The sequence below is a fragment of the Myodes glareolus genome, chromosome 6 (assembly GCF_982192425.1).
Source record: "Myodes glareolus chromosome 6, mMyoGla1.1, whole genome shotgun sequence".
Taxonomy (NCBI): domain Eukaryota; kingdom Metazoa; phylum Chordata; class Mammalia; order Rodentia; family Cricetidae; genus Myodes; species Myodes glareolus.
In genome coordinates, this window is record NC_142031.1 from 8,366,611 (window position 1) to 8,393,828 (window position 27,218).

The 27,218-nt window shown below is 47.7% G+C and overlaps 2 protein-coding genes across 3 annotated transcripts in view; one reads left to right on the forward strand and one right to left on the reverse strand.

Annotated features, from left to right (window-relative positions):
- Nucleotides 1-27,218, reverse strand: part of Mtor (mechanistic target of rapamycin kinase) — a 115,758-nt gene that overhangs the window by 40,753 nt on the left and 47,787 nt on the right. For both annotated transcript variants that reach the window (XM_048461655.2, XM_085690292.2), the window contains exons 29-31: nt 9,136-9,211; nt 6,368-6,507; nt 1,439-1,539 (exon numbers count right to left, since the gene is read on the reverse strand). In XM_048461655.2, coding sequence (XP_048317612.1) covers nt 1,439-1,539; nt 6,368-6,507; nt 9,136-9,211 — 317 coding nt within the window. The remainder of the gene's footprint in view (nt 1-1,438; nt 1,540-6,367; nt 6,508-9,135; nt 9,212-27,218) is intronic.
- Angptl7 (angiopoietin like 7) lies at nt 19,844-25,508 on the forward strand. Its single transcript, XM_048461670.3, has 5 exons — nt 19,844-20,464; nt 22,394-22,494; nt 22,989-23,183; nt 23,780-23,978; nt 24,148-25,508. Exons 1-5 carry the CDS (start codon nt 20,110-20,112, stop codon nt 24,315-24,317), a joined length of 1,020 nt encoding a protein of 339 aa, XP_048317627.1. The 5' UTR covers nt 19,844-20,109; the 3' UTR covers nt 24,318-25,508.

Sequence of the window (27,218 nt, forward strand, 5' to 3'; positions counted from 1 at the left end):
TGTGTGTATGTAAACACTAAAAAATGAGATGGCAACTACCTTCTCCCTTTCCTCCTATCTGAGACACTGAAATACAGGGAGGGTAGGTGGCACTCTAACAACACATGGATCCTGAGGTGAAAAGCTGTGCAGTGCACACAGAGGGGAAACGCGAAGGCAAAGAGCCAAATGCCAGTCTGGGAATGTGTGACTACTTCTACGTAGTACTCATAACACAGAAAAATAAAGCAACACTTTGTTTAGAACAAAGTCAAGTTCTACCATGGTATAGAGAAATCTATTCAGTCACCCCTGTTTCCTGTCACAGAGCTTCTAAAACCCTGGGGTTTCCTGTGGGGCAAGACTGTTTCTGAACTAGACACAGGGCGGCAGCACACCCACAGGCTGTTTGAGAAAAGAGTCATCTGAGTGATGCTCCTTAGGACTCAGGAAGTTCAGAAGTGGGGCAGGGGTTCCATCCTGCTGGCAAGCGCTAAACCTCATGAAGCAAACAAACTCAAAAGCTCCAAGAAGTTCCTGAAACTGATCATACGCACTAGCCCGTCCTCCCCAAGCAGTACGAGCTGACATTCAGACCAGCTGAGCCGCCTGAAAGAGCCGCTCTCCAGCCTGTTCAGTTATCTGCAAGTTGCCAGTGAGTTTCAAGGTTCCAACTTTTACACTGGTGACCCAGCTGGGGCGGGCTTTCAGTTCTGTACCCTCCCTGAATCGTGTCTGCTCTTGTAAGTGACCACCCCACCAACCCATATTGCTGTAAGAAACCCCTGTGTACCTGCTCACTTCTATTCTTTACAACAAACACAGTGAAGTGTTCCCCTGAGTTCTGAGAGGTGTTCTTGCATACTGTGCTTATGAGGAGCTGTGGGAGCCGTGATTTCCAGCAGGTCAGTCAGAAGTGCAAGGCACAGCCTGGTGTCTAACATGAGAGCAGCCACGTGGGCCTGAGTCCTTAAACTGGAAGGAGTAATGACTTAAGTACATCTCTGATGTGGGATGTCCTTCTGTATATGTGTTGCTTTTATTGGTTGATGAATGAAGCTGTTTTGGCCAATGGCTTGGCAGAGTAAAATCAGACAGATGCCATGTAGCAGCCAAAGGAGAAAGACACTGCCAGAACCTTACTGGTAGGCCACAGCCTCTTGGTGATACATAGATTACTAGAAATGGGTTAACATGTAAGAGCTAGCTAGAAAGACGCCTAAGCCATCGGCCAAACAGTGGTGTAATTAAAAAAAAAAATTACTAAAAATTGGCATCTCAATTTCCAATGAGATTCCGATGCACTCACTGTCTTCACTGGCTTGTCTAAGGAGTCTGTGGAGATGGACAGACGGAGGACACGGCACATAGGCACAGATGGTCTTTACATCTCGACAGACCGTTACCCCGTGCATCACCGCAGCTCACTCTCTGCCGGGTGCCCATGGGGAAGCCTCACCTAAACCCCATGCTGCTGCAGCGGCCATCCGGGCCATCTTGGCCTGGGTCTCATCGTTCACCAGAGTCCACTTTTCACAGCACTGCTGATGAAGCTGCCCCCTGGAGGAAGAGAACAAGTGAACAGGTTAGCAAAATTTTGCGCTACAACCCATGAACCTCTTTTGGGTTAGCTGGGGCTGCACAGAAAGTGGTATGAAGGGTCTGCCTGGAACTTAGGAGTCTGGAAAGAGAAGTGGACAGTTTGTTTGTGGTTTCTAGGGTCTAGTGCCCATCTCTCGGGTACAGTATCTAACTCTGTATAATATAAAATACCCTGAACAGCTGGTGCCTTCATAGATGCTGTGACTTCTGTCCTCTCAGTGCAGTCTGGGGTCTTTTCTTATGGCAGGTCTACAGAGAAAGTAATCTGAAAAGACACACCTGGACATGCATTCTGAGGGCAAAGCTATAGAGAAGGCCCACTTGATGTGGGTGCTGCACTCGGGCTCTCTGGAAGACTGTTGAGCCATCTCTCCAGTCCCCTGTCTATTTTTTTAAAAAAATATTTATCTATTTATTATGTATACAATATTCTGTCTGTGTGTATGTCTGCAGGCTAGAAGAGGGCACCAGACCCCATTACAGATGGTTGTGAGCCACCATGTGGTTGCTGGGAATTGAACTCCGGACCTTTGGAAGAGCAGGCAATGCTCTTAACCACTGAGCCATCTCTCCAGCCCTCCTCTGTCTATTTTTGACATAGTTTTATGTAGCCCAGGCTGGCCTCAAATTCACTATGTAGCCAAGGATGATCTTGAAATCCTGATCCTCCTGTCTCTACCTCTCAAATTCTGGGATTACTGGCACATACATTATAACCAGCTAGTTACTGAGATAGGATCAGTGCTTAAAAAATCCCAATGGGTAAGAGCCCCGGCTGCTTTTCCAGAGAACCTAGGTTTGGTGCCCAGTATCAATGTGGAGGCTCACAGTTATCTGTAACTCTAGTTCCAGGATCCAATGCCTTCTCCTGACCTTCCAGGCTGGAAGCTGATGGAACGAAGACCACACTGTTACTAGAGGGCCCAACTTCTTTTTTTTAAATAAGTAAATAAATAAAAACTTTGACTTATTTGAATTTATTTGTGTGGATCAGGGCATAGGAACTGACTGATGCATTTTATTGGGATGTCTCTGAAGGTAAGAAAGAAAGCTCCATTATCTACAAATGATCCTACCAGGCCCAGAGTTACACTTTTTAAAAGAATTAAAATATTTTAAAAGATACATTTATTTATTATGTACACAATGTTCTGCCTGCATGTCTGCCTGCATGCCAGAAGAGGGCACCAGATCTCATTATAGATGGTTGTGACCCGCCATGTTGTTGCTGGGAAGTGAACTCAGGGCCTCTGGAAGATCAGCCAGTGCTTTTAACCTCTGAGCCATCTCTCCAGCCCCAAAATTATTAATTTTTTATTGTTGTATACTCATTGTACAGTGCTGGGCTTCATAAAGACAATTTCTTTGGATTCACATGCTTTGACTATATTCTTCTCAATGAGAATTCTAATACATGTTCATGGTATGTGTGTTAGAAAGAAAGAGAAAGAGAAAGAGAGAGAGAGAGAGAGACAGAGAGAGAGCATGAGCGAGCACATATGCATGGTGCATGTGGAAGCTGGAGGCTGATGTTGGGTGTCATCTGACGTTCAGAGTCAAGGTCTCATTGAACCTGGAGCTCACTTCTGGGCTAGTATGGCTGGCCTCAGAGCTTCAGGGATCTGCCTCTCTGCCTCCTTGCTCAGCTCTTCCCGTAGGTGCTGGGGATGCAAACTCAGGCTCTCATGCTTACATGCCAATTAACTAACTGAGCTCAGAATTCCACTGTTGATAGCTGGTGGCCACAGGCAGTAGGCCTCCTACTGTAGTGAGGATCGCTGTTTTTGTTCCAGGGGCTGAGAGACTTAGCTTTCCTTTTCAACTAGAGGCAGAAAGAAGCGGGGCAGTGCAGGGGCTGCCACACAAGACATTCCCCCTACAGGGAAACAGGCAAGGATCACCTCGCTCCCGAACAGCTGGCACAGACAGGAATGCAGAATGCACTGTAATCGGGAGATGCAGGGGTGACAAAAACAAAGAAAACATAGTCCATGGGCGACGGCTAGGCTGAGCCACCTGAGGGAAAGGGTGGCCTCCCATGGATGCTGCACGGCCCCATAGCAGGATGCTGAGCAAGCCCTTTCATCTGGAGCACCTCCACTGGCTGGCCTGTGCTCTCTACACCACTGCATCTGTTCTCAGAGACTCAGAGGCTGTGTGTGGAGTCTGAGGAGGTGGGTGTGTCCAGGGTGCCACAGTGCTGGGGCTCCATCTCTAGTCATCACTCAGGAGTCAAATGAGCGTGGAGAAGGGGACATTTGTACGCTCACTGCAGATTCCCTATAGTTTCTGCTGGTGCCTTCGGAGAACACCTGCCACAGGCGGGTTCAGAAAATCCGCTGGCACAGAAAGAAATTCAGAAACTGCACTCTAAACAGAACTGATTAAATAATTCTTATCAGAAAGCTGCAAATGACCGGGAATTCTGCTTCTTTCATCTCTTTTTAGGCTTCCACGTTCTTAAAGCCCTAGATCAGCAATACTAGCCCCTTAGACTTTGTAGGTAATTATAAAACTGGAAAGGACCCAAGAGACTGGAGGTGTATGGGAGTGAGAACTGTGCAGAGAGAGGCCCGTGTCACTCTCTCTCTCAAAAGGTCTCAGACTGTGAGCCTGTTGTTTAAGGGGACTGGACAAAAACCACATCTCCACTTTTCCAATGTATCCAAGCTGTCCCTGCTTGGTTCAGTAGGGAAAGTGTCATCTCTGACTGAAGATGGAGGGCAAGAGGAAGGAAAGAGCGCGGGAACTCAAGGAAAGGAACAGGGTTGGATAGCGCTGAAGAAACAAAGGAATGAGAGTGGGCTTTGGAGAGGGAGCAGGAAGCTGAGACATGACACCTTCATGAGGAATGGAGAATAAATGGGTCAAAGCCACACCACAATGGGCAATTCAGAGGCCACAGGGAAACACTCAAGCATTCCACAACTGATCAGATCTAAACTTTAGAAGTATTTGCACCTGTTTTATCTTTCTCCCAAGATATGGCTATAGGACAGCAGAGTTGAAAGTAGAAAAAGCAAAATCCTGTTTTGAGAGCAGGGCTCATTCTTAACACCCCTTCTTCTCCAGATCACAGCTGCCCAGCAGAGCGTGCCATGAGGATGGGAAGTTCTGTGTGCACTGCCTGACGAAGGAGCCACAGAGGCTTCTGAGCACTGATGTGTGGCCAGTATGACTGCAGAGCTGCCTTTACATCTTAGTCAGTTTTCATAGCTAGGTGTGGCTAGTGGCTACTGTAGCAGGCAGTGAAGTTTTAGATACCCGCTGGACTTAAAACACCTTCGGTTTTATAAACTAATCAAGCAGATTTGGTAGAATGTGCTTATTCCATTCATTGACAAGTGAATATAAGATATTCACTTATGAAAATAAACAAAACAGTAATTTTCAGTTTCCCTATATCTGGTTAAATTAGACAAACAATTTTCAAATATTTTTGCCAGTTCACCCATTCATCCACCCACCATTTCTGTGTGCGTGTATAATTTATTTATATTCATGTGCACACACAGAGGCCAGAGGCCAAGGTCAGGTTTCTTCCTCAGTTGCTCTCCACCTTACTGACTGATTGTGTGGTATATATGCAAACACATGGATGTGTGTTGTGTGTGCACGTGTATGGAGGTCAGTGAAAGACACCAGCCATCCTGTGTCAATACTCTCTGCCTTAATTACTTTGAGACAATATTTTTTAAATTAAAAGTTTTATATATATGGATGTTTTGTCTACATGTATACATAGTACATGTGAGTACTATGTGCATGCCTGGTGCCTGGTGCTCATAGAGACCAGAAGAAGACGTTAGATCCCTGGAACTGGAGTTCCAGACAGTTGTGAGCTGCCATGTGGGTGCTGGGAATCAAACCCAGGTCCTCTAGAAGAACAGTCAGTGCTTTTAACCGCTGAGCCATCTATCCAGCCCTCCTCATTTTTTTTTTTTTTTTTTAAACAGGGTTTCACTGTGTAGATCTAACTGGCTGGAATTTGCTATGAAGACCAGGCTGGCCTCGAACTCACAGAGATCCACCTGTCCCTACTTCCTGGTTCTGGAATTAAAGGTGTGCGCCACCACACTCAGCCCAACAAGAGCTAATCAGTCATGTCTTTATTTTTAAAAATGTAAGATTTATTTATTCTTATTTTTATATGTATGGGTGTTCTACCTGCATGTGTATGTCTGTGCACCACATGCATGCAGTGCTTCAAGAGGCCAGAAGGGGGAACCGGATCCTCTGGTAAGAGAAGGTTAAAAAACTGCTTTGTGGGTGCTGGGAACTGAACTCAGGTTTTACTGCTGGACCATCTCTTCAGCCCCAAGAGCTAATTATTAAAAAAAAATTAAAGCTATAGGATACGAATTCTTTAGCAGATCAACTGAGGTCGGAGGCACAAGAGAGCAGGTGGAGAATGTCCGGTGCCCAGGGACTCAGCTCTTCTGCCAGCAGCATTAGCATAAAGAAAACAAAGAGCATGAAAGGACAAAGCTGGGAACGGGCGCACACCTGCAATTCCATCACTAGGGTGGGCGAGGCCACACGTTCAAGTCAGTCTGGGCTGGATAGCAAGTTCCAGGCCAGCATAGGCTACAGAGTGAGAGTGACTCAAACTACAAAAAAATCGACCCAGCAGAATCAAATCGAACACAACTGTGTGCTGAGGCAGAACAGAGGTAAGAACACTGCAGTTACAACCCCTGGGAGAGCATACGGGGCAGAGAGCAAGAAGGCTCTGGAGGTACGCGCCTCGCCTGGCCACTCAGGTCATCACCCCAGTGCAGCTCACCATTCCCCCAAGGCTTCAAGACAGCGCATGCGGCCCAGCATCAGCTCTGGGTCATCCTTGTTCGTGTCCATCTTCTTATCATAGGCGACAAGAGCATCCTCCCACTCGTGCAGCTTCTCATACCAGGTGGCCTGGATCTCCTGCGGAGAGCAGGGTTTATGCTTTTGAGTCCACACACGTTTTCCTGTGCTATGTTACATTCATACACGCACTTCGCCTATCTGCATGTCCCAGCTTAGGCTAAAGAACTTACCTGGAGGTAAGTTGTTTGGCAGAGATAGAAGTGTTATTTCCTGGGCACACTAATGACAGACCTTGAATAGTGAGATAAACTAAGCACGTGGAGGGTTCAGTTCCACCCCATCACCTCCAGTGGTCCCGGAATACTAGCATACCGGGGGGAAGTCCCCCACCTCAGCTCCTACACTCCAGTCTGCTGCACCACTGATGTCGGGCTGTGTGACAGGCACAGCAGCCCAGGCCACAGCTTGTTCTTTTTAGAAGCCTTGATACTCTGCATTCTTAACGCATTTCTAAACCTTCAGGAAATAAAATAGAACACTGCTACTTAAAATTCTTTGGACAATCTTCCATCCTACAATCTTCTATCCAACATTCCCTTCTGTGTAGCACTTGGCACGTCTACCAGTCAAGGCCAAAGGAGGGATTCCATTATGCTGGCAGGCAGAGTGCCACGCTGGCTGTGAGTGGTGTCCACATAAGTAAAAGCCACGGTCTGAAGTTCCAGACCAGAATGATCAGTAGACTGTTTTATGTTTTCTGTCTGCCTTTGAGTTTCTTCATCAGCTCAGTAGTAGACTTTTCTGCACCAGGCCGGGCTATTGCTCTCCAGAGGGTCCTCAAATAACAACACGATTCTGAGGTGGAACTTGTAGATCACACATGCAGGACCCACATCAGTTTCTCCTGCTCCCGCCTCCCCTTTCTGGATAAAACTGATGTTTCTGCAGCAGATACAGAAGAGACCATTGATCTGTTGTTGAGGGGCCTCAAAGAACATCTTCCTGCTGAACCAGGACAAGAAGTCATTCTACTATGTAGTGTTGACTGCACTTCCCTCCCAATATCCCCTGCTGCCCATGCACCAACTAACGCCACACTAGCCTTCATCCCAGTGACAGTAGGGTTTGCTGAGATCAGCCATCTGTGGAAGGTAAACTCTAATGTTTCTATTTGCATACATACAAAAGAGAACGCAGAGAAGAATGCCTAGAGTATAGAGAAACACTCCAGGATGAAGGGCAGCACAGATAAATGGCCACACAAGGAGCCAGTGACTAATGCGTGGCACACACTCGGTGAACCAGCAGAAGGCAGAGAACAGCATATGGAGCAGGTCAAACAGGGGGCAGGACATTTTGAATTGCAAGGGGTTGCAGAAACTATAAGGTTTAAGCAATGAATCACACAAAATTCTAATGAGATTGCTGTTATATAAATTGTGCTGAGAAAGCACAGGCTCTGCCAAGAAAAGGCAAACCATTGTTAAGCTTAATATGATTCAGCTACCTAAATATAACAGAAAATCCACCACGGTTTAGCAATAATCCTGAGCTAATGGTCACCTTTAGAACCTGAAGATGGAGAGACTTTCATTTATGGCTGGCAGTCTGAGCACTGGACTATGAGCCATCTGTTGGCAGGTCACCTGAACACCAGCTTGGCAAAGAACGCTTGTTTCAATCAGACTCTGGGATATTGTGGCTGAGTACAGCCTGGCCTGGGGATACACCATGAGCTTTCTGCCTTCTACAAACAAGGACTGGCAGACGGATGAGACGTATTCTCTGCATTCTGTCATCATCTGGAGAGATGCGGTCCTTAGCCTGTTTACAGGCAACACATGCCTAAGACGGTGAAAGAAGGCCTGAATTTCAGTCCAATGTTCTAAATGAGGCGGAGTGCCAGAGCATCAAAAAGAAGCCTTGCCTCTTGATTAAGTAAGCAAGTAAGTAACTTATGCAATTAATAAAAGGTTCTGCATCAAATATACGGATCCAGAATTTTCTGGCCTTCCAGGGTCCCAGTATTAAACTGATTAAAACAGTGCTTTGTAAATTCAGGGACCGTCAAAGCGCCTTCTCAAACCACAAGAAAGCATGGGGATGATCTGTATATGCCGGGCAAGGGTGGTGCCAGAGAAGCAGTTATGTAAGTAATAATGAAAGAGGAAGTTCCTTGGCATCAGAGAGTAAGAGCACTTTATCTTCCTCTTGGGGAATTGGCTAGTTTCTAACTCAGGGACAGACACGAAGGCTCTGCCACAGATGACACACAGGTGATAAGCCAGGTTGAATGGCAGTCCTGGTGCCCATTTCCCTGGTTCAAATCCTGGTCCTGCCGTGTACCTGCTCTGTTAGCTCAGACAGGTGTTGAACCTGCCGGGTCCACAGTCCCATCCCTTGAGAAAGGGGAAAATGACACTACCCACTTCATAGTGTCCGTGTGAGGATGGACCAAATAAAGCATGTGGAGCAGTCATCACACATTACATGCTAAGAGTTACACCAATCACCACTGCTGATTAGACTGTGCGCCCTGCTCCTCCACCTCCATTCCATCTGAATGTAGTCCACCCTGCATTGTTCCTTCGTCCTTAAGATACAGGTAAGTTGGCATTTAGATCCTCACAGATTAAGGAAAAAATCCACAGAAATGGACAGTAACTTTTTCAAGGGGGCGGCCGAGTGCCTCTGTAGCCAGGTCTCTACTTCTTGTCTTTCTAGAAGGAATGAGAAGGCACTTACCAGCTCTCCAAAGTGTTTCATGGCATATTCTAACACACCAGAAGCTGCCTCAGGCTGTTGTAGCTTATTGTTAATGCTGAGAAAACAAAAGGAAGACATAGTTAGACGCATGCACACTGGGCAAAATGGCTCATCTGCATCCTGAGGATGAGGTCTCACAGACACAGGGATCCGCCACCTATCACCACCCAGAAAGCCCAGCTTGAATGACTTTATCTCAGTAAAGGGTTTTAATTTCTGCCCGAGGGGTAGAAAAGGCTAGGATCTGTTATTCTAGCCTGTTTTCTAGACGGCGGAGACTGGTTTTCTCCCAGAGGCTGTCTGGCAAACAGTGCATGTCCAAAGCCTCAAGCACACTAGGCATATGCTTTACTACTGAGCTATGTTCTCAGTCACACATTTAAATATTTTTAAGTTAGGGCTGAAAAGATGGCTTAGTGGTTAAGAACACTTGCTGCTTTTAATGAGGATCCAGGTTTAGTTCTCAGCACCACTGCCTGCAATTCCAGTCCTAGGGGAACTGACACCCTCATCTGGCCTCTATGCGCATTGCACAGACATGGTGCACAGATATACACATAGGCAAATAGTCATTGACAGAAAAGTAATTTAAAAAAAATGGCAAAATTCCCATGCCTTCCACTCATGCTCAGTGCTCATCTGCCAGAGCCCACTATCTGCAAATCCACAGGCTTCTTTGGCCCCTCTTCAGGACAACTCCCTCCCTCTGCAGTAACTCGTGGGAGCGGAGTTTCTAGGGCCACCAACATATAGATGCTTTTCACTGGGCTCTGCTTAGTAAAGTCACCTTCAGGTGGTGTGGGGCCCAGCTGATGGGAGAACTGTCTGTGGGTTGTGAGCACTGACACTGGAAGGCCTGGCCCCTGGGGTTAATCAGAGGTGACAAGATGGCCCTGAAAGCAGAACTGTGAGCCTTAGCCCCTCATTCTCAGCAACTGAGCCAGTGCTACTGGTATGGCAGGGAGGGAAACGGGCAGAGCATTAAGGCGGGCGACAGTGGTTGACACACCAACCTGGGACTCCAGACTGACTTAAGGAGCACGGGTCCAGTTTACTGCACAGGGTACAAACTGTTTACTTGAGCAGAATTAATTTTTAAGTGGTTTTGGGAATTCCAGGGTTTGAGTTCCATGTGGTAATATGGCAAGAGGTTGCTGTTATAAATATTTTTTTTTAATTCTACCACTTTTCTTCCAATAAAACTGAAAGGAACTGCCCAGAAGTCTGACAGACTAGAGAAGTTACCAACATTTGTGAAAGTAATAATCGAATGTCTCATTACAAAGCACATTTCCAACCATCATTCCTTTGGCCTCGCTTCCCTGAGAAAATCAGGAGAGAAAGGTTAAGATTTGTTCCGTCTTACTAATGAGGACACGGAGCCAAGGACACTAAGCCTAAACTCAGACTGAATCAGGATGTTCCTCCTAATACCGGGAGCAATTGGATGTCTCTACTAAAAAGTGGGGAATGGGTTGGCAAGATGGCTAGGTGGAGAAAGGCACTGCCACCAAGCCTGACAATCTGAGTTTGATCCTCGGGACCCACGTGGTAAAGGAAAGAACCGACTCCTGGAAGCTGTAGGCATCATGGCAGGTGAGCCCTAACCTCAGCGGTCTGCTCTCACGGGGTAGGTGAGCTGCACCGCTAACCACCATTATTTGGTACAGCTCTGCCACTATCTAGTTCTTTAACCAAATGGAAGTCTAAGAAAACAGGAAAAAGAAATCCAGTAAACACACCCCAAACATGGTTCTTCATGTTCTCTGTATTCTCGTCAGTGAACTCCTAAGGTGGCCTTGGAGGAGGAAGTCCTGGTAGGAGGAAATTTTCCTGACAAGGAAGCTGAGTGCTCTTTGCCTAAACCAGAGGTTGCTAACTCTAAACTGACTGAAAAAAAATGAAACAAACAAACAAAACCAAACCCACCATACTAGTTTTAGCAACTGACTTCTAATCTTGTGCTCTGAACATATTCTGTTTCAAGAACAAATTATGAACATTACAAATTGCTTGGTTTACTCTGAGACTCACTGACATTGTGGTTAAACAACAACAACAACAAAAAACACCCAAAACCACATAAAAAGCCTTTGCCTAATCCATTCTCCCACTAATTACGCATAAAAGAGAGTTTAACAAGAACAATCAAAACTAGGAAGCCACAATTTGACATCTTTTTTTGTTTTTTGCCAGGGTTTAGCAACACTGCCTTGCGAGACGGCCAACGTAGTACTGTGCATGGGGAACGAGACCTCCTCATTCCTTAACTCCCTCCGCTGTCCAAACAAATCCCTTCTGCAGTGTATCCCACGGCGGATCCTCGCAGGCCTCAAGGATGCAGGGGGCTAGCGGGAAGAGCAAGTGGAGCAGGCTGAGCACAGAGGAGGAATCAGGCCTCAAGCAATGGCCATGGAGCTGGGATGCTTCTTGGCTCTATAAGCTGCTCTTGTGTAGCAAGAAGAAAACCACTGAGAAATTACCTCTGACCAAGACCCATGAAAAATGAGAGGGATCTGAGGCCTAAATGACGCAAATCTTGTTGATCAAGAGAGCAGGTCTGGTGGCTCATGCCTTTAATTCCAGCACTCAGGAGGCAGATGTAGATGGATCTCTGAGTTCAAGGCCAGTCAGGGCTACACAGAGAAACCTTGTCTTGAACTCCCCTCACCCCCGCAAAAGAGAGCCCGTCTTTTGGAGACTTTAACGTTTCCTTCTTCTTCTGTGACCCTGCCTTCAGAGTTGGGCTGCAACAACTTACTGTATTAAGAAGAGCGCTCACTGCATGTGGCAGGAACTACATTTATGTGAGGAATATCAGCCCTAGAAAGCTGACAGTTATTAGTAGACCCCTTTTATATGTGAAGAAAAGAGGTCACAGGCTGTGGAATGCCATGCCACCATTTCAGAGACATCTTAGAGCTGGTAAGGTGGCTCTTGCTGCCAAGTCTGATGACGTGAGTTCACTGTCTGGGACCCAAACCGGGACAGTGGTCTTCTGATCATCATGCAAATGCCACTTTATGAGAATGGAAGGACAGGTGTGTTCTGTTCTTGAGAAGTCACCTTTGCTCCCTAGCCCCCTTCTGAAAAACCCCTTTATGGCAGCTGGGGTTGTCACAAATCCCCTTCCATAAACCCTCACTGTGCGCCCTCCCCCACCCAGTCTTTCCCTACTGACGCTGAAAGATGCAAAGGGTCAATGACCTGAGACTTAGCCCAGCAGCAGAGGAATACCAGCTCTACTAATGCTGGTAAAGACATAACAGCCACCACTACCTAGTGGTGGGTGGAAACGACAGGTCAGTCGACTTACATAGTTAATGAGTCTACAACGCAAGACAAAACTGCTTACCTGCAAACTAAAACCCAGAGTCCACAAATGGGCCTGACTTTAGGAAAGGAGAAAGTCAGCTGGGAAATGAGTGGCCTATTCGCTCTGCTAGCAAGACTGAGTCCTTTTCTTTCCGGTTTAAAGTGAGGCCAAATTCAAGAGCTGGAACTGGGAGCATTCTTGCCAACTGAGGGAAACACTTTCTGGAGTTGGTTAGAGCTAATGAGTAAGGACAAGAAGCTGCCTAGTGTCTTCACAGACAAGCCGTTCACAAAGGGCACTTCTCTGGGACTTGACAATCTGCTTCCCGAGGCTGGGAGAACAGCCTGGTGAGACACCAGAGAGGGTTTTGGAAGTGAGGGAACATGTGGCTGCCACAGTGAGAGAGATGCTGCAAGGGAGCCCACCAACACCTGTGATCCCTCCCCTGCAAGCTGTCCCTCTGTGCTTTTTTTCTTTCCTTTTTACATTTTGTTTTGTTCCGAGACACAGTTTCTCTGTGTGGCCCTGGCTTTCCAGGAACTCACTGTACAGACCAAGCTGGCCTTGAACTCAGAAATCTACCTGCCTCTGCCTCCTGAGTGCAGGAATTAAAGATGTGAGTCACTAACACCCGGTTATCTGTGCTTTTTCTTAAATTATGATTTTTTAAAAATCTTGTTGGTTGACAAGTTCACATGTGTATACCCTGCATCTTGAGCTCATCCACCCTACGCCCCTCCTCCATTCCCCTGTACTCTCCCAGCATGTCCACCTCTCTTCCTGGGGCTCTTTATAGGTAGTTTGGGACTAGTCTCACTGAGAAGGAAGGGACTGACCCAAAAGCCAAGCAGCCCAGCTGCCACTTTCGCTACCTGAGAAGCACCCTGAAGGGTTTCCTGGTCACTGTTCACAGTAGCTGATTGGAGTTTTCTCCCTCTGTGGCCTTTAGCTCTCTCTTCTCTTAGCTTCAGAGCCTTGGTGACCTCAGGCCTGGCAGTTAAAAGCACAGTGCAGGAGCCCCTTCTACACCAAGCCTGCGGGGTAGAGGCCAGGCAGACCTGGGGCATCTGTGCTCCGTCTGCAATGTCTAGGCTTCCCTGTGCGCCATCAGGAATTTCCGAGAATGTTCTTGCTTGCTTCCACATGGCCCTGGGCCTTCCTTCCAGTGCAGACTGCTGTCTGCCTTTTACTTGGTTTCCTGTCAAAGGAGAATTCTCTGAATTCCCTTGGCACCGGAACGATGACACATGTACCCCAGCTGGCAGATGGTTGGAATGGGGTGTCTTGAGCAGCCACAACGGGTGGTGCAGAGCACTGCTCTGGCTCCCACACACTGTATCACAGTTGTTTTCATCGCACAGAACCGCTTCAGATGGTCCTGCTACTTCTCCCAGCACTGAGTCAGTTCTGTGCCCAGCACAGATTAACAACAGAACTGTCTGGGGCCCCTGCAGATCCAGGATGAAAGGGTTGGCTGCGCCTTGATGTCTTCATCAGGCAGCTCAAGAGTCTTGGAACAAAATAATGTTCTGTTCAGGGGCCTCAGCAACAATTTCTTTTGGAATGTATTAATTTCAAGATGGAAGGACACAGTGAAGACAGAAAGCAAAGGGACATTTGAAACTCTACAGAGAGGAGGTGAGGTGGGATCATTTAAATGCAGATAGGAAGGGATATGGTGGGAAACTATAAGATCTTAGAACTAACCACCTGAAACAAGGTGAGATGGTTCAATGGGTAAAGACATTTGTGACCAAGTCTTCTGACCTGAGATTGATCCCCAGAAGTCACATGGTGGAAGGTTCCAAAAGTCGTCCTCAACTTCCACGTGTGCAATACTGCACAAATGTGCTGACATGAGCGCTCTCTCTCTCTCTCTCTCTCTCACAACACACACACACACACAAAATCAACTAATTAATTTTTTTTTTCTTTTGCTCTTCAACTCAGGGTTTCTCTCTGTAGCTTTGGAGCCTGTCCTGGAACTCGCTCTGTAGACCAGGCTGGCCTCGAACTCACAGAGATCCAGCTGCCTCTGCCTCCTGCGTGTGTGCTGGGATGAAAGGCGTGTGTCACCACTGCCAGATGGCAAATTTAATTTTTTAAAAAACTTAGGGAAAGGACATTTTTAGCCTTTCCCCTGCATGTTAAGAAAGAGAAGATGGGCTCCATCACCATGACAGATATTCAAAGCTAGGACATTTGGTACTTTTGCAACTCTCAGGAATCTATGGTAGCTAGATTTTCTCCTAGCTGAGAAAAACACAAGCCCCAGGCTGAGGGAGAGGCTCTGTCTCAAAGGACTAGTGAAGAGTGATAGAGAAGGGAGCCAGATACTACCTTCTTCTGGTCTTTGTGCGTGTGTACAGGTGTGTACACCCCACCTTACATGTGTGCACACGTACACATACACACGAGGAACTGAGGCAGCAGGACCATATTAAGAAGTTCATGCAAGCCTAGTGGCTATTTTCTAACCTTCCACGAAGGTTGCTGAAGTGTTGATTCCAGAGTTTCCGGAGAAGGAAAAGTTCCTGCCGCACCCTCACCCTTCCCTCTGAGCAGTCTCCAGGTGTCTGCTCCACGTAGAGGATGTGCTAACTGTGCAGCGGCGGTGTGGTCTTCATGATCGGAAAAGGGGAATGGTAACAGAGGCCAGGTCAGGACGAGGGATAGAGAAACCTTTAGAAATTGTTGAGAGTGGGAACATCTTCTATAAAGTTTTTATTTGCTTATTATATTTTTTTGGTTTTCTGAGACAGAGTCTTCCTATGTAGCCCAGGCTGGCCCGTGGACTTGTAGTGTTATTTGTGTCAGCCAGAGTGCTGGGAACAAAGGCACAAAGTGCCACACCCAACAAACCATCTTTGTAACTTGCTGGAGAAGGGAGACAAGAGAGGCAAACACACACGATTTTGGTGGCACAAGGTGCTGGTGATTGAGCCCAGGCCTCACACGTGTTAGGAGTGTTACTGCACTGACCTGTATCTTTAGACTCCCTGCTCCAAATTAGGACATATTCAGTCAGGATAGGGAACTTTAGTACAATATAATTTTAATTTAAAATAATCCCACTTGTGCATATTAAATATATTTTATGTAGAGACACACAGCATATGCTCCTGCCTTCTGCTTTTACAGGCATTTTCTACTTTACTAAGATACTTCATACTTCCTTGTTTTGTTTTGTGAGTTTGAGATGGTCTCACGCAGCCCATGAACTTGATTATTTTCCTACCCTAGCCTCTGCAGTGCTGGGATTTCAGGTGTGGGCTGCCACAAATGGCCTCATAATTCTTTTTAATGCTATGCTAACAAGCCATCACCAAGAGAATCCAGTAGGCTGACAGTGCTACCTGGTGGGTCCAGGCCACAAGGAAAGCTGTGTACACACTTACAACTCCATGTGCCCTCTGGACACTGTCCCCAGAGGCCAAGAACTGCCTGGTGACAGGCTGGGTACATACTGCTTGCAGGCATCTCCTGGGTGGATGTGGACCTGGAACCTAATACAATCCACCATGTGGCACAAGTTCGTTCAGGCCTCAGAGTGTCACAGCACATGATCTGTAAGGGCCAGGTTTCCAATTGAGGAGCCCGTCTGAGGCATGCTGTAAAACTGATGAATGGCTGTCACATTTCCAAGGCTTTGGCTGATTTAGGGAGCTATTGGCAGGCACGTTGCTCCCAGTATGTCAGCCAGTTAATTATTTCCAACTTTATCTTTTTGTCAGTGCTTTTTGACAAATTGGCTGTTATCTCTCTATTCTGCAACAGTGAGCACTGCCCCTCTCCTGGTGACCCTGAAGTTTTCCTCCCTTTCTTTGCTTCTTCATATCCAGAGAGAAATGAAGTGCTCAGGCAAAAGGCTACGAGAAAGAAGATGTGGGTGGGGAGGGCTCAAAGCTCAACCTGAACCTAGTTTGTTCTACTTGGATGCAAAGCACACTGGGTATTTTGGGTGAAGTCTGATCTTGACCTCTGAATGGCCAAGACCTGGGACTCTGTCTAGCATATGGCGGATGCCATAGGAAACATAAAAGGGCTGGCATGGAGCGATCAGGCAGCTTCCAGGTGTGCCTTATGTAAAAGCAATATGGGCTGTGCTACACTCCGCCCATCCCTTCTGATGTCAGAGGAAAGGAAACTCGGCCTATCTATGTGGTAAGAAGGGAGCTTAGGAGAGAGGTGACACACAGACAGTGAGTGTCCCAAAGAACTGAGATGACAGTGACACACTTCACAGTTACAGAGACAAAAGTCAGAGAGACTGTAAGTCCCAGAGTAGGTATTAGGGACTCCCCTTGGAGCCCCACCTCCATCTCATAGATCCAGTAAGGTATTCTACCTTGGGCTTTGTGCTGAGTGCCAGATGCAGCTACCAGAGAGGACAGACAGACAAGGCCTGTCCTTCATGGAGTTTACAGGTTAGGGCCATAGGCAGATACAAAAAGGACCAACGGAAACATGTAATGGGACAAATGGGAAAATAAAGCAACTGAAGAATAATGTGAGGATCGAGTTCAGCCCAGGAGTCAGGAGAGACGTTCCCACTGAGGTGACAACGTGAAATGCTTGAGATTTACTGTACTTCAATTTCAAGTCTGGTACTAGTCTCCATAATTAGTGCATCATTTATTTTTAAACAACTTCTAGAAGGAAATACGCACGAAAGAATGTCCCTAAGTGCAGAGACAGATGGATTACCAGAGGAAGGACACTTGGACTTCACCAGACAAAGTACAGAGCAGTGCCCTGCAGCCCCAGTCGCCTCCCACCCACCCTCCCGCTCCTCATGGGGACTGTCACTGATGTCTAACACTTAGCCTGCTATTTTTGTTGCTTTTAAGATTTATTTATTTTCATTTTATATGTATGAGTGATTTGCCTGCATAGATGTCTGTGCACCACATGCATGTGCTTGCAGAAGTCAGACAAGGACACTGATCTCCTGGCACTGGGATTAAGCACAGTTGTGAGCTACCATGTTGATCGTGGTGATCAAACCTTGGTCCTCTACAAGCGCAGCAAGTGCTGTTAAACACAGAGTCATCTCCCAGCCCTTTGCTTGTCAGCTTTTGAACTTGTGACTACCCGGTCTCATGCTCTGTCAGACACACCACACTGCTGCACGTCCTGGAACTCTGTAGACCAAGCTGGCCTTGAACTCACAGAGATCCACCTGACTTTGCCTCCCAAGTACTGGAATTAAAGGTGTGCGCCACTGGCTCCTCAGTGTCTTCTACTGAAAAGAAATGACTACTTTTCTTGCATTTCCTTTTCTTTTTTTACCATGTAGCTCAGGCTAGCCTTGAACTTGCTATATGGCTCCAATGGTCAAAATGTACACTCCTCCTGCCTCTGCCCTGAGTTCTGGGATACTAGGAGAGGGCCTCCACAGCTGGCTGGCACGCCTTAATGCTTTCCCTTGTGTTGGCAGTTGTAGTGTTTGGCTTACCTCAAAAGGCTGAAGAGAATCTCCTACACCATGGTGTTATGATTTTGCCTTTTACATCCAGAATTTAAATTTAGAATTGGAATTTTGTGTGTGGTGTGAGATAGGAACAAAAGGCGAATGCTCTCTGCTTGAATGTTAACCAGCTGGTTCACTATACTTATCACAGAGGCTGGCCTGTTCCAGAGCTAACCAGCTGGTTCACTACACTTATCACAGAGGCTGGCCTGTCCCCAGAGCTAACCAGCTGGTTCACTGTACTTATCACAGAGGCTGGCCTGTCCCCAGAGCTAACCAGCTGGTTCACTGTACTTATCACAGAGGCTGGCCTGTCCCCAGAGCTAACCAGCTGGTTCACTGTACTTATCACAGAGGCTGGCCTGTCCCCAGAGCTAACCAGCTGGTTCACTACACTTATCACAGAGGCTGGCCTGTCCCCAGAGCTCTCTGATGCACTATGACACTGGGCTCTAGGGAGCAGAATCACCTGAGATGCTCTTTACAGGATCATATGATCCACAGCACTTCTGTGACTCATGGCTTAAGCATAGCATCACTGGAGAGACACACAGTTACCTTAGACAGCGCCACAGAGTTTAGCAGACTCCGAATGATGGTAAACACTAATGAACCCCATAGAGCCGGTGAAGGCTGCTAAAGCAGCTACTCACTAAGGGAAGAGAAAAGACCACAATAGCACAGTGGCAACTCCCAATCTCTGAGCAGATAGCCCAGAAAATGCCAGGAACATCCGATTTCCAAGGCAGAAATAGACAGCAAGTGAGGGGAACAAGAAGTGGCCTGAGTCCTTAATGCCCTTTCCTCAGAAATGTAAACCTGCTGCTCACCTGAGCTGCCCAAACAGAACCACTGTCTGAGGACCCGGACACCCTGCTGGAAAAGGCTCAGAGGGTATGGCAGGAAGAGCTGTGCAGTGCCATGTTTGTACATGGGACCCACGCTGAGCAGCAAGTCAAGTGACTGTCTCAGCGGCACACGTTCCAAAGACAGCTCCTGCAGGAAGGATAGCGGGACTTTTGCATATTGTTTTAGTGAAAAGTTCCATGATTTTACATGGTTGTAGCACTTCAAATAAAGGATATCAAGGCTGTAATAACTCCGTTTCTCAGGCAAAGTCACACGAAGAGAACTAACAGTAACTCGCAAACCACACTGCAAGGAGAGAGGGAATCTAGATTCCTGATCTGGATTGATTAGGTGACAGGGAGTCTTTTCTCTAAGTTTGAAGCTCAGGCAGAAGTTGGGCCTATTCCCTGCTGTCCAGACTCTGACAGAAGTGTGGGTGACCAATCACAGAGCCATGCCTGGCAGGGCTGAGTCTTCCTCTCTGTCCGAAGTTTGTGATACCTCCTTGTAAAATGTCAAGCCATCTTTTTGGAAGGAAGGTGTGAAAAGGAAGACAGTTCCACAGAGGCAAACTACTAATTCAGACTCAGCAGGATTTTCTACAGCACTGAATGATGACCAGAAAAAGAGGTATCCAGCCCAGTTAAAACTCCAATTTGCCCACACTCAGTGGGATGTCCAAATAGCCCAGAACCACAAAGGAACAGCATGGATTACCTTAGCAGGCCTCCCTAGCTCAGCAGTCTCAGTCCCAACTCCTGCTCACTACCTCACCCTCAGTCTGCATTATGTAACCTTCAGACAGGAGTTTGGAAACTCTTCTACTGCCTGTCTGCTGATAGAGCTGAGCCAGTGGCTGGCAGGGGTATAATCTAATAGGCGCAACTGGAAACAAATTCCCAGCCTCCTGTCTGAGCCCAGAGACTGTACAGACAAGGAAACAAATACTCGCTCAGTTCCCCTCCTCCTAGCCTCTGGCCTAACTCCGTGCTGACCTCACTCAACAGGCACCTGACCCTCCCAGATGAGGTGGGAGGGGCTTTAGTACACAGCATGGTAGGGTGGAGGTACAGGCACTAACAATATTTAAGATGCTGCCTTGGTGGGTCATTTAGACTTGGGAAGGAAAGTACTCGGACATCCACTGAGGTCCTCTTCAGAACTTTAGCTTTGAGAAAGGCTAAGAAAGTGCAGAGAAAGGAGATCCCCAGGAAGGAAGAAAACTGTTAGTGGGTCAAAAACTCAGCTTCCTGCAGCTTCACAGACTCCACTAGGTACAGACTCTACAGGAGACGTCTCAACAGTCCTCTGGACAATGCTACGGAAGACCTGGCTATGCATTATCCTTGTGGCCTTTGTCAGCCACCCAGTGTGGCTGCAGAAGCCTCCTAAGCGCAAGACACCTGCGCAGCTCAAAGCGGCTGTGTGCTGTGAGGAGATGAGGGAGCTCAAAGCCCAGGTTGCCAACCTTAGCAGTCTGCTGGGTGAGCTGAGCAAGAAGCAGGAGAGCGACTGGGTCAGTGTGGTCATGCAGGTGATGGAGCTGGAGAGCAGCAGCAAGCGCATAGAGGCTCGGCTCGCTGTGGCCGAGGGCAAGTACTCGGAGATGAACAACCAGATCGACATCATGCAGCTGCAGGCAGCTCAGACAGTTACGCAGACCTCGGCAGGTAAGTGCCGTCCTTGCACTCCTTGCCTCGTCCCTGCTGAGGTCTCCTAGCCCCAGCACTGCTTCTGGATGACCTGCTCAACAGGACAACTTTGGGGAGCCTTTGGGGAGTGCATTATCATTAAAGGTTCACTTTGTACTCATTGGGGGTTAGTGATGTCCTGCAAGTTTAGCCAAGACCTACCAGTCTCTCTCTAAGACAAAGTCTCATGTAGCCCAGGTTAGCTTTAAGCTCACTAGATAGATAGATAGATAGATAGATAGATAGATAGATAGATAGATAGATAGATAGATAGCCTAGGCCAGCCTAGAACTCTGGATCCTACTGCCTTAGCCTCCCAAGCACTGGAATTGCAGGCATGAAGTATCTCATGCCTGGCTCCATCCAGTCCATTTGAATCACATAAAATTTCAGCAAGTGAGGAGTCTGAACTCCCCTTTGAAGCGTGAAGTCTGCCCAAAGTCACACAAGGTTGGTGTGACCCTGCTATACTTCCTTGCCGAGCGCCAACAGACGCAAAGAAGCAGGAATGAACAGTAGATGGTAGCAGTTGCTCTAGATGCTAAGTTTCACCCCATACAGTGTTTGCGTATCCTCAGGACTTAGTGCAGACAGGTAGCAGATGCTACCTAGCTTATCTCAGCGCAGACACAGCCTGCAACCTTTCGACTGACACCTTTGTGCTCAAGAAAGGATAGACACCTTGATATTCTACAGTTCTGATCTGTCTTCCCCATGTTTGCTAATAAAACTCCCCCAAATAGCACAAAACATAAGCAAATGTAATGCTAAAATGCTGATCTTTAGTGGCTGAAAAAAAGGCACATGCAATTCACTCTTCAGGAAAACAATATTCAGTTTTTGGATAGCTTGGCACTGGCTACCCTTGGTTCAGACTAAGAAAAAGTTTTGCCCAAAATTAAGCCTGAAAAGTCTGTTAGTTAATTAAACACATATATAAAGCATGAACCTTGTGATCCTCGGTTTGGGAACCCAAAGGTAGGTGTTCTCATTTACCAGACAAGCAAGCCTTCATTTAGTCTGTGAGATGAAACTGCTCATGCAGAAGAGCAGGCCAGATGCAGAGGCTGTGCCACTTCTTGCTACTGGAAGTCTCCTGGGAGGGCAGGTGTACCTCACTTCCCCTTCCCCAATATGGCCTGTGCGAAAACGGGCACTTTGGGAGCTCCCACTTCCACCTGTGTCAGTAGGCACCAAGGAAAAAGTCCCCAGACCGGGAGCAGGAAGTGTCTCCTTCAACAGCCAGACTCTCCAGAAGCAGCTCTGTTATTCACAACAAGGACACAAACCCCAGCACAGAGCAGCCTCAAAGCAGCCAAGGAAGCTTTTAAATCAAGCCCAAGGGGAAGTGGGAATGTCTCATTTCCTTGTTTATCAAAACTTGCAGGGAACTGTCCCAATAGGCTCCTTGGGGTTTTGGTTTTCATTTAAACATGTAGCAATGTGAGATTGGGGAGGGGATAAGATTTCAAATCTGTCTCCCTAATTCACAGTAGCTATTACCTGAGAAACAACAAACCAAACAAACCAAGAAACAGCAACCCTCTGAGGTACTTGCAACTTAGCCCCTGGCCGAGGTCCCACCCAAGAAGCCTGAAGTTACTCATAGCAGCTGTCAAATGGCCTTCACAGACCACACCATTTTAGTTTCACGGCTTGGCGCTACAACAGGGTGTCTGTCTTACATTCACCCTGGAGCTTCCTTGGCACAGGTGAAGGGCCTCCCTATTCTACTGCTTTATAACCAAGGAAGCCCAAACACGCCCCCACAGTCACGACACCTGCTTCTACTCATGGGCACCTTACAGTACAATTAAAATCTTATTTTTTAATCCGGTTTGGATGCAGCAGGCATGCCCTCCCATCCCCGGGGCCCAAATCCCTGTTCACTCTGGGTGTCCCCCACAGATGCCATCTATGACTGCTACTCCCTCTACCAGAAGAACTACCGCATCTCCGGAGTGTACAAGCTTCCTCCTGATGAGTTCCTGGGCAGCCCTGAGCTGGAGGTGAGGTTGCTACTGCCACGTCCTACCCTTTGTCCTTAAAGGTCTGGTCTACAGAAAGGGAGACTCAGAGAAGTAATGTAGCCATGGTGGAGCCTATGAGAGTGCCCAGTTTATGGGATTTCTCTCTCCAGATTCCAGCCATCTGCTTATTTTCAAATCACCAGTCAAACGTTAACTCTGATTCCTACCAACATAACTAGCTCACACTTCCGGCAAAGTCCTAGATCAACTGCTCTCCAGGAGAGGAGACATTAGAAGGAGGCACACTGAAGAACCTCATTCTTCCATTCAAGCTGTGTTTACCTGATGCCCCCCACCATATACATCTCTAAGCTAATCACCATGGTGCCCCAGCCCCTCCACACTGGGAGCAATATTTCTGCTACAGTGTGCAGAGTCCACGGACCGACTGTTTGACCTTGTAGGCACAGCACACAGACGGGCAGTCTGTCCCCAAGCTCCTACCCCTGCCCAGAGGATCTTCTCTGTTTCAGGTGTTCTGTGATATGGAAACTTCAGGCGGAGGCTGGACCGTCATCCAGAGACGCAAGAGTGGCCTCGTCTCCTTCTACCAAGACTGGAGACAGTATAAGCAGGGCTTTGGCAGCATCCGAGGAGACTTCTGGCTAGGGAATGAGCACATCCACCGGCTTACCAGACAGCCAACAAGGCTCCGTGTGGAGCTGGAGGTAAGTGTGAGCTGTGAGGCCCTGACTGGGATGGTTTGGGAGCCACCACCATGGTCTGTTTACATTAGGTCTGGACGGTCACTGTGGCGACTTCCCTGAAGCTCCAGTACAGCTGAGGAAGGTTTTTCTCTTCTTTCTACCCTTCAGCAAAGTTAAACTATAGCTGACCCAGACCTGGGGAGATGCAGGCCAGAACAGGGTAAACCATAGAGAGATAGAAACACCATCGCCTCTGCCTGGGATCTTCTGAAGTACAAATCTCAGTGATGCTGGGTGGTGGCACTCTAGAAGGCTTCAAGTACAATATCCCCACTTGCTCTGATAGCATCTCAGAGGGAGATTTAAAACAAAAGTCCAACAGAGACATGAAGGGGCACAGAAAGAACAATCCAGGTCATATGGTGAGTCCAGACCCAAGTTTGGTCTCGGACCTGTGTTTGCTAGCTTCCAGATAACAGGGTGAACTGTAACAGTCTTAATAGAGTCCCATCATTAAGGAGACATTTAGCTGTGGAACTAGAGAGAGAGGAAGGGTTTGGGGTCTGTCGAAACAAAGTCCTTTATAGCTTCCCTAAGACTCTGCTCCTCCTTGCCAGGACTGGGAGGGCAGCACACGATACGCAGAGTACAGCCACTTTGCGCTGGGCAATGAGCTGAACAGCTACCGCCTCTTCCTGGGGAACTACAGTGGCAACGTGGGGAAGGATGCCCTCCTCTACCATAACAACACAGTCTTCAGCACCAAGGACAAGGACAATGACAACTGCCTGGACAAGTGTGCAGAGCTCCGTAAAGGTGAGGTCTGGGAGGCAGGGGGACAAAGTTTGGGGCCGGAGTACCGCTGAGAACAAGCAGTTAACTACAGCTGTGCTCTGGCTGTGGCGGTCCCTTTGCCGCCAGCTTTACACCATCAGTCAGCTACAGCCTAGGGAGCCATCCCAGCCTCATCTGTTTCTCATGCCAGGTGGCTACTGGTACAACTGCTGCACAGATTCCAACCTCAATGGGGTGTACTACCGCCTGGGGGAGCACAAGAAACATATGGATGGCATCACTTGGTACGGCTGGCACGGAGCCAACTACTCCCTCAAACGGGTGGAGATGAAGATCCGTCCAGAAGTCTTCAAGCCCTAAGAGAAGGCTGCTGCAATGCAGAGCTGTTGAAGTGAGGCACGTGGAAGGCTGAGCAGGGCAGAGCAGGATGGGAGGAGGGCGGAAAAGGGTAAGAAGGGAATGGTCTATCATCTTCAACAAACGCCACTTTCTAAGGAGCCCGAGAGAACTTTCTCTGTGCCACCGATGTGAGCTCATGTACACACAACAGAACTAACGCACTAGCAAACGGCGACACAGTTAGTAGACCCAGCGGGGCCTGCCACAGGTGCCTCGGGGGCGACTGCGTGGGCCCAGAGCGCAGCAGCTGTTTCCCACATGACTTACTGTGGGCAACAGTAATCCAGAGGTCACTGTAGCCAGCTTCTCTGACGGAGGCTTAGAAGCCATGAGCAAAAAAAAGAGTAAAGAGGAATGAAGTGACTCTCAGAGGAGAGGTCTTGGGAAAAAGAGCGGGTGGCGGAGAGGGAGCTTCCTTTTCTTCAATCCCATGACATTTCCTGTGTCTGCAGGATTTGTTTTGATTTTATTTTTGAGACTGGGTCTCTCTATATAATTCTGGCTGTTCTGAACTCATGTAGTGGTTGGCCTTGAACTCACAGAGATCTACCTGCTTCTGCTTCCCAAGTGCTGGGATTAAAGGCCTGCACCATCATGATGCAAGAGGATTTTTTAAATTTTGTTTTGTTTTTGTTTTTTGAGACAGGGTTTCTCCGTAGCTTTGGAGCCTGTCCTGGCACTAGCTATTGTAGACCAGGCTGGCCTTGAATTCACAGAGATCCGACTGCCTCTGCCTCCCGAGTACATAGGTGGCATACAGGATTTTCAAGAGGCACAAAGATGTGGGGTAAAGCGCGGTCCAGGTGGACTACTCCAAACAGTCTTCAGGGAATAGCACTGCAAGGCCTGCTGTGGGAGGGAGACCAACGGGAGTGAGCACAGCCTCCGGGCGATCACAGTATGGCCTTCAAACATTCTCAGTAAACGTACATACCCATTTTTACTTATTCTGTAAGAAATGGACTCAGAGATCCCCTTTAAAAACACTGCCTATAAGAAGAATGTCTGAAAATGGAGGTAGATGGTACTGTGGTTAGAAACTTAGAATGTATAGAAGAAGCATCTTGCTTTGTAAAAATAAAAGATTGTAGTCTCTGTTCTAAACATTCAAAATACCTTTTTCTTTTACAATAAATACTAATAAAAATTTGAGTATTTTCTTCTAAATTCTTATTATTACCACTGAGAGAATGGTAAAAACTTCAGGTAAAAAGTCAGAATGAGCAGTGACCCTTGAGTTGGTTCTGCATTGAGTCAAGGAAATCAAAGGATCAGGAAGCCAGATAAAGAAAAGGGCAGAGAGAGGGGGGAGTGGGGTAGAGGGTGGCATGGGGGTAGGGGGAAGGGCCTAAGCCACTGGAGAGCAGGAGCAGAGCCTGGCATTGGCAGCCTATACCAACTTGGGTTCACAACAGGGGTCAGGGGATTGGTCCTTTACAAGAGGAGCTGCCCTCTGGAGGAAGTCAGTACAAGATAAGCCATGTCTCTCACTTAGTAACTTCACTGTACCCATGGATCTCTGGTCCTGGGAATCTATTTCCCCTCATGAACAAGAACTTTGGGGATTTTTCAAAGAAATAAAGTGACAAGAGAAGCCGCATAAAACAGGGGTCCCAAGGGGTCCCTGTTGCTATCCAAACAGAAACCTCCTCAGGCAGGCAGAAGAATGAGGTGCCCAGCACCACGCTGTTTGGAGGAGTGGGAGGACAGGCCCCACAGGAGTGTGCAGAACAAGGCGCCCCCACAGAAAAGCTGATGATTCTCCCTTCATTTAACATGAACCCCAAAGAACTCCTGTGGTCTCCCACTTCGGAGGGAAACTCCTCAGAGGGGAAGAGGGAGAGCGGGAGAATGGGCAAGCAAGGCAGCCCAGCCCCACACTTCCCAGCATGTGTTTGGTACTGGCAGACAGATGGTGCCCTCATAGCCTCTGACATAGAGAAGCAGAGCTGGGTGCTGCTGTAGAAGACAAGGCCCTCTGAGAACTGGGAACAGGAGCAGACCACCCAGTGAGCACCGGTCCTTGTGCTTCACTGTGCGGATGCTGTAGGACAGACAGCACACAGCTTTGATGAGATTCTCTACATGGCAGAGCAAACAAGAAAGGCAGGCTGCTGTGGCAGACGCCTTTGATGCTAGCACTTAGGAGGCAGAGGTCTACGGATCTCTGCAGGAGTCAGCCTGGTCTATAGAGAGCTCCAGGACAGCCAAGTCTATGCAGTGAGACCCTTTTGCAAAACAAGAAGAACAGAAGAGAGGCCAAAAGACCACTGTCCTCGTGCACTAGATAACCAAGGCCCCACAGCTAGTATGATGTGTTTCTTAAAACCCGATTCCTCCTAATTCCCCGCTCCCCTGAGAAGTGATTATATACTTTCTCATCTATGTGAGCTTCAAGCAGTTTATATTGTCTTAGTGCTGACCCAGCCTGAAGACTACATGCGGGATTTAATTTTTCCCAGAACACACAGGTAGGAAACAGACAGATGGAACCAGAGTGGAAAAATCCTTCCAAATCTACCTAGTGAGTGCTGGGATTACAGGTGTGTACCATCACATCTGCTCAAAAGGAAACTGTTGTTTTTTTAAAAGCAAAAAATAAAAAATAAGAAATAGCTGGCTAATGTTAAATGTATGTATTACCATAGGCTCTAGGAACAGATAAACTAGTGAGTGGAATATGACTGGGAAAAAAACCAACCACTGTGTGGGGAGGGATGCTAACAGTCAAAACAGACAAGACACCTACAGTTCACCTGCGGGGGAGAAGCAGGAACTCAGAAGCCACTGTGAAGAAAGGAATTTAGCGAAGTAGAAAAAGACAAGATCTCCTGAGTAAATTGTGTGTATGGGGAGCATGGG

What these genes read in the sequence shown, in the direction of transcription:
- Angptl7 (XM_048461670.3), top strand. Translation starts at nt 20,110, where the DNA reads ATGCTACGGAAGACCTGGCTATGCATTATCCTTGTGGCCTTTGTCAGC. An exon ending in GGCTCCGTGTGGAGCTGGAG is followed by an intron (nt 23,184 to 23,779) that starts GTAAGTGTGAGC and finishes CCTCCTTGCCAG; the next exon opens with GACTGGGAGGGCAGCACACG. An exon ending in GTGTGCAGAGCTCCGTAAAG is followed by an intron (nt 23,979 to 24,147) that starts GTGAGGTCTGGG and finishes TTCTCATGCCAG; the next exon opens with GTGGCTACTGGTACAACTGC.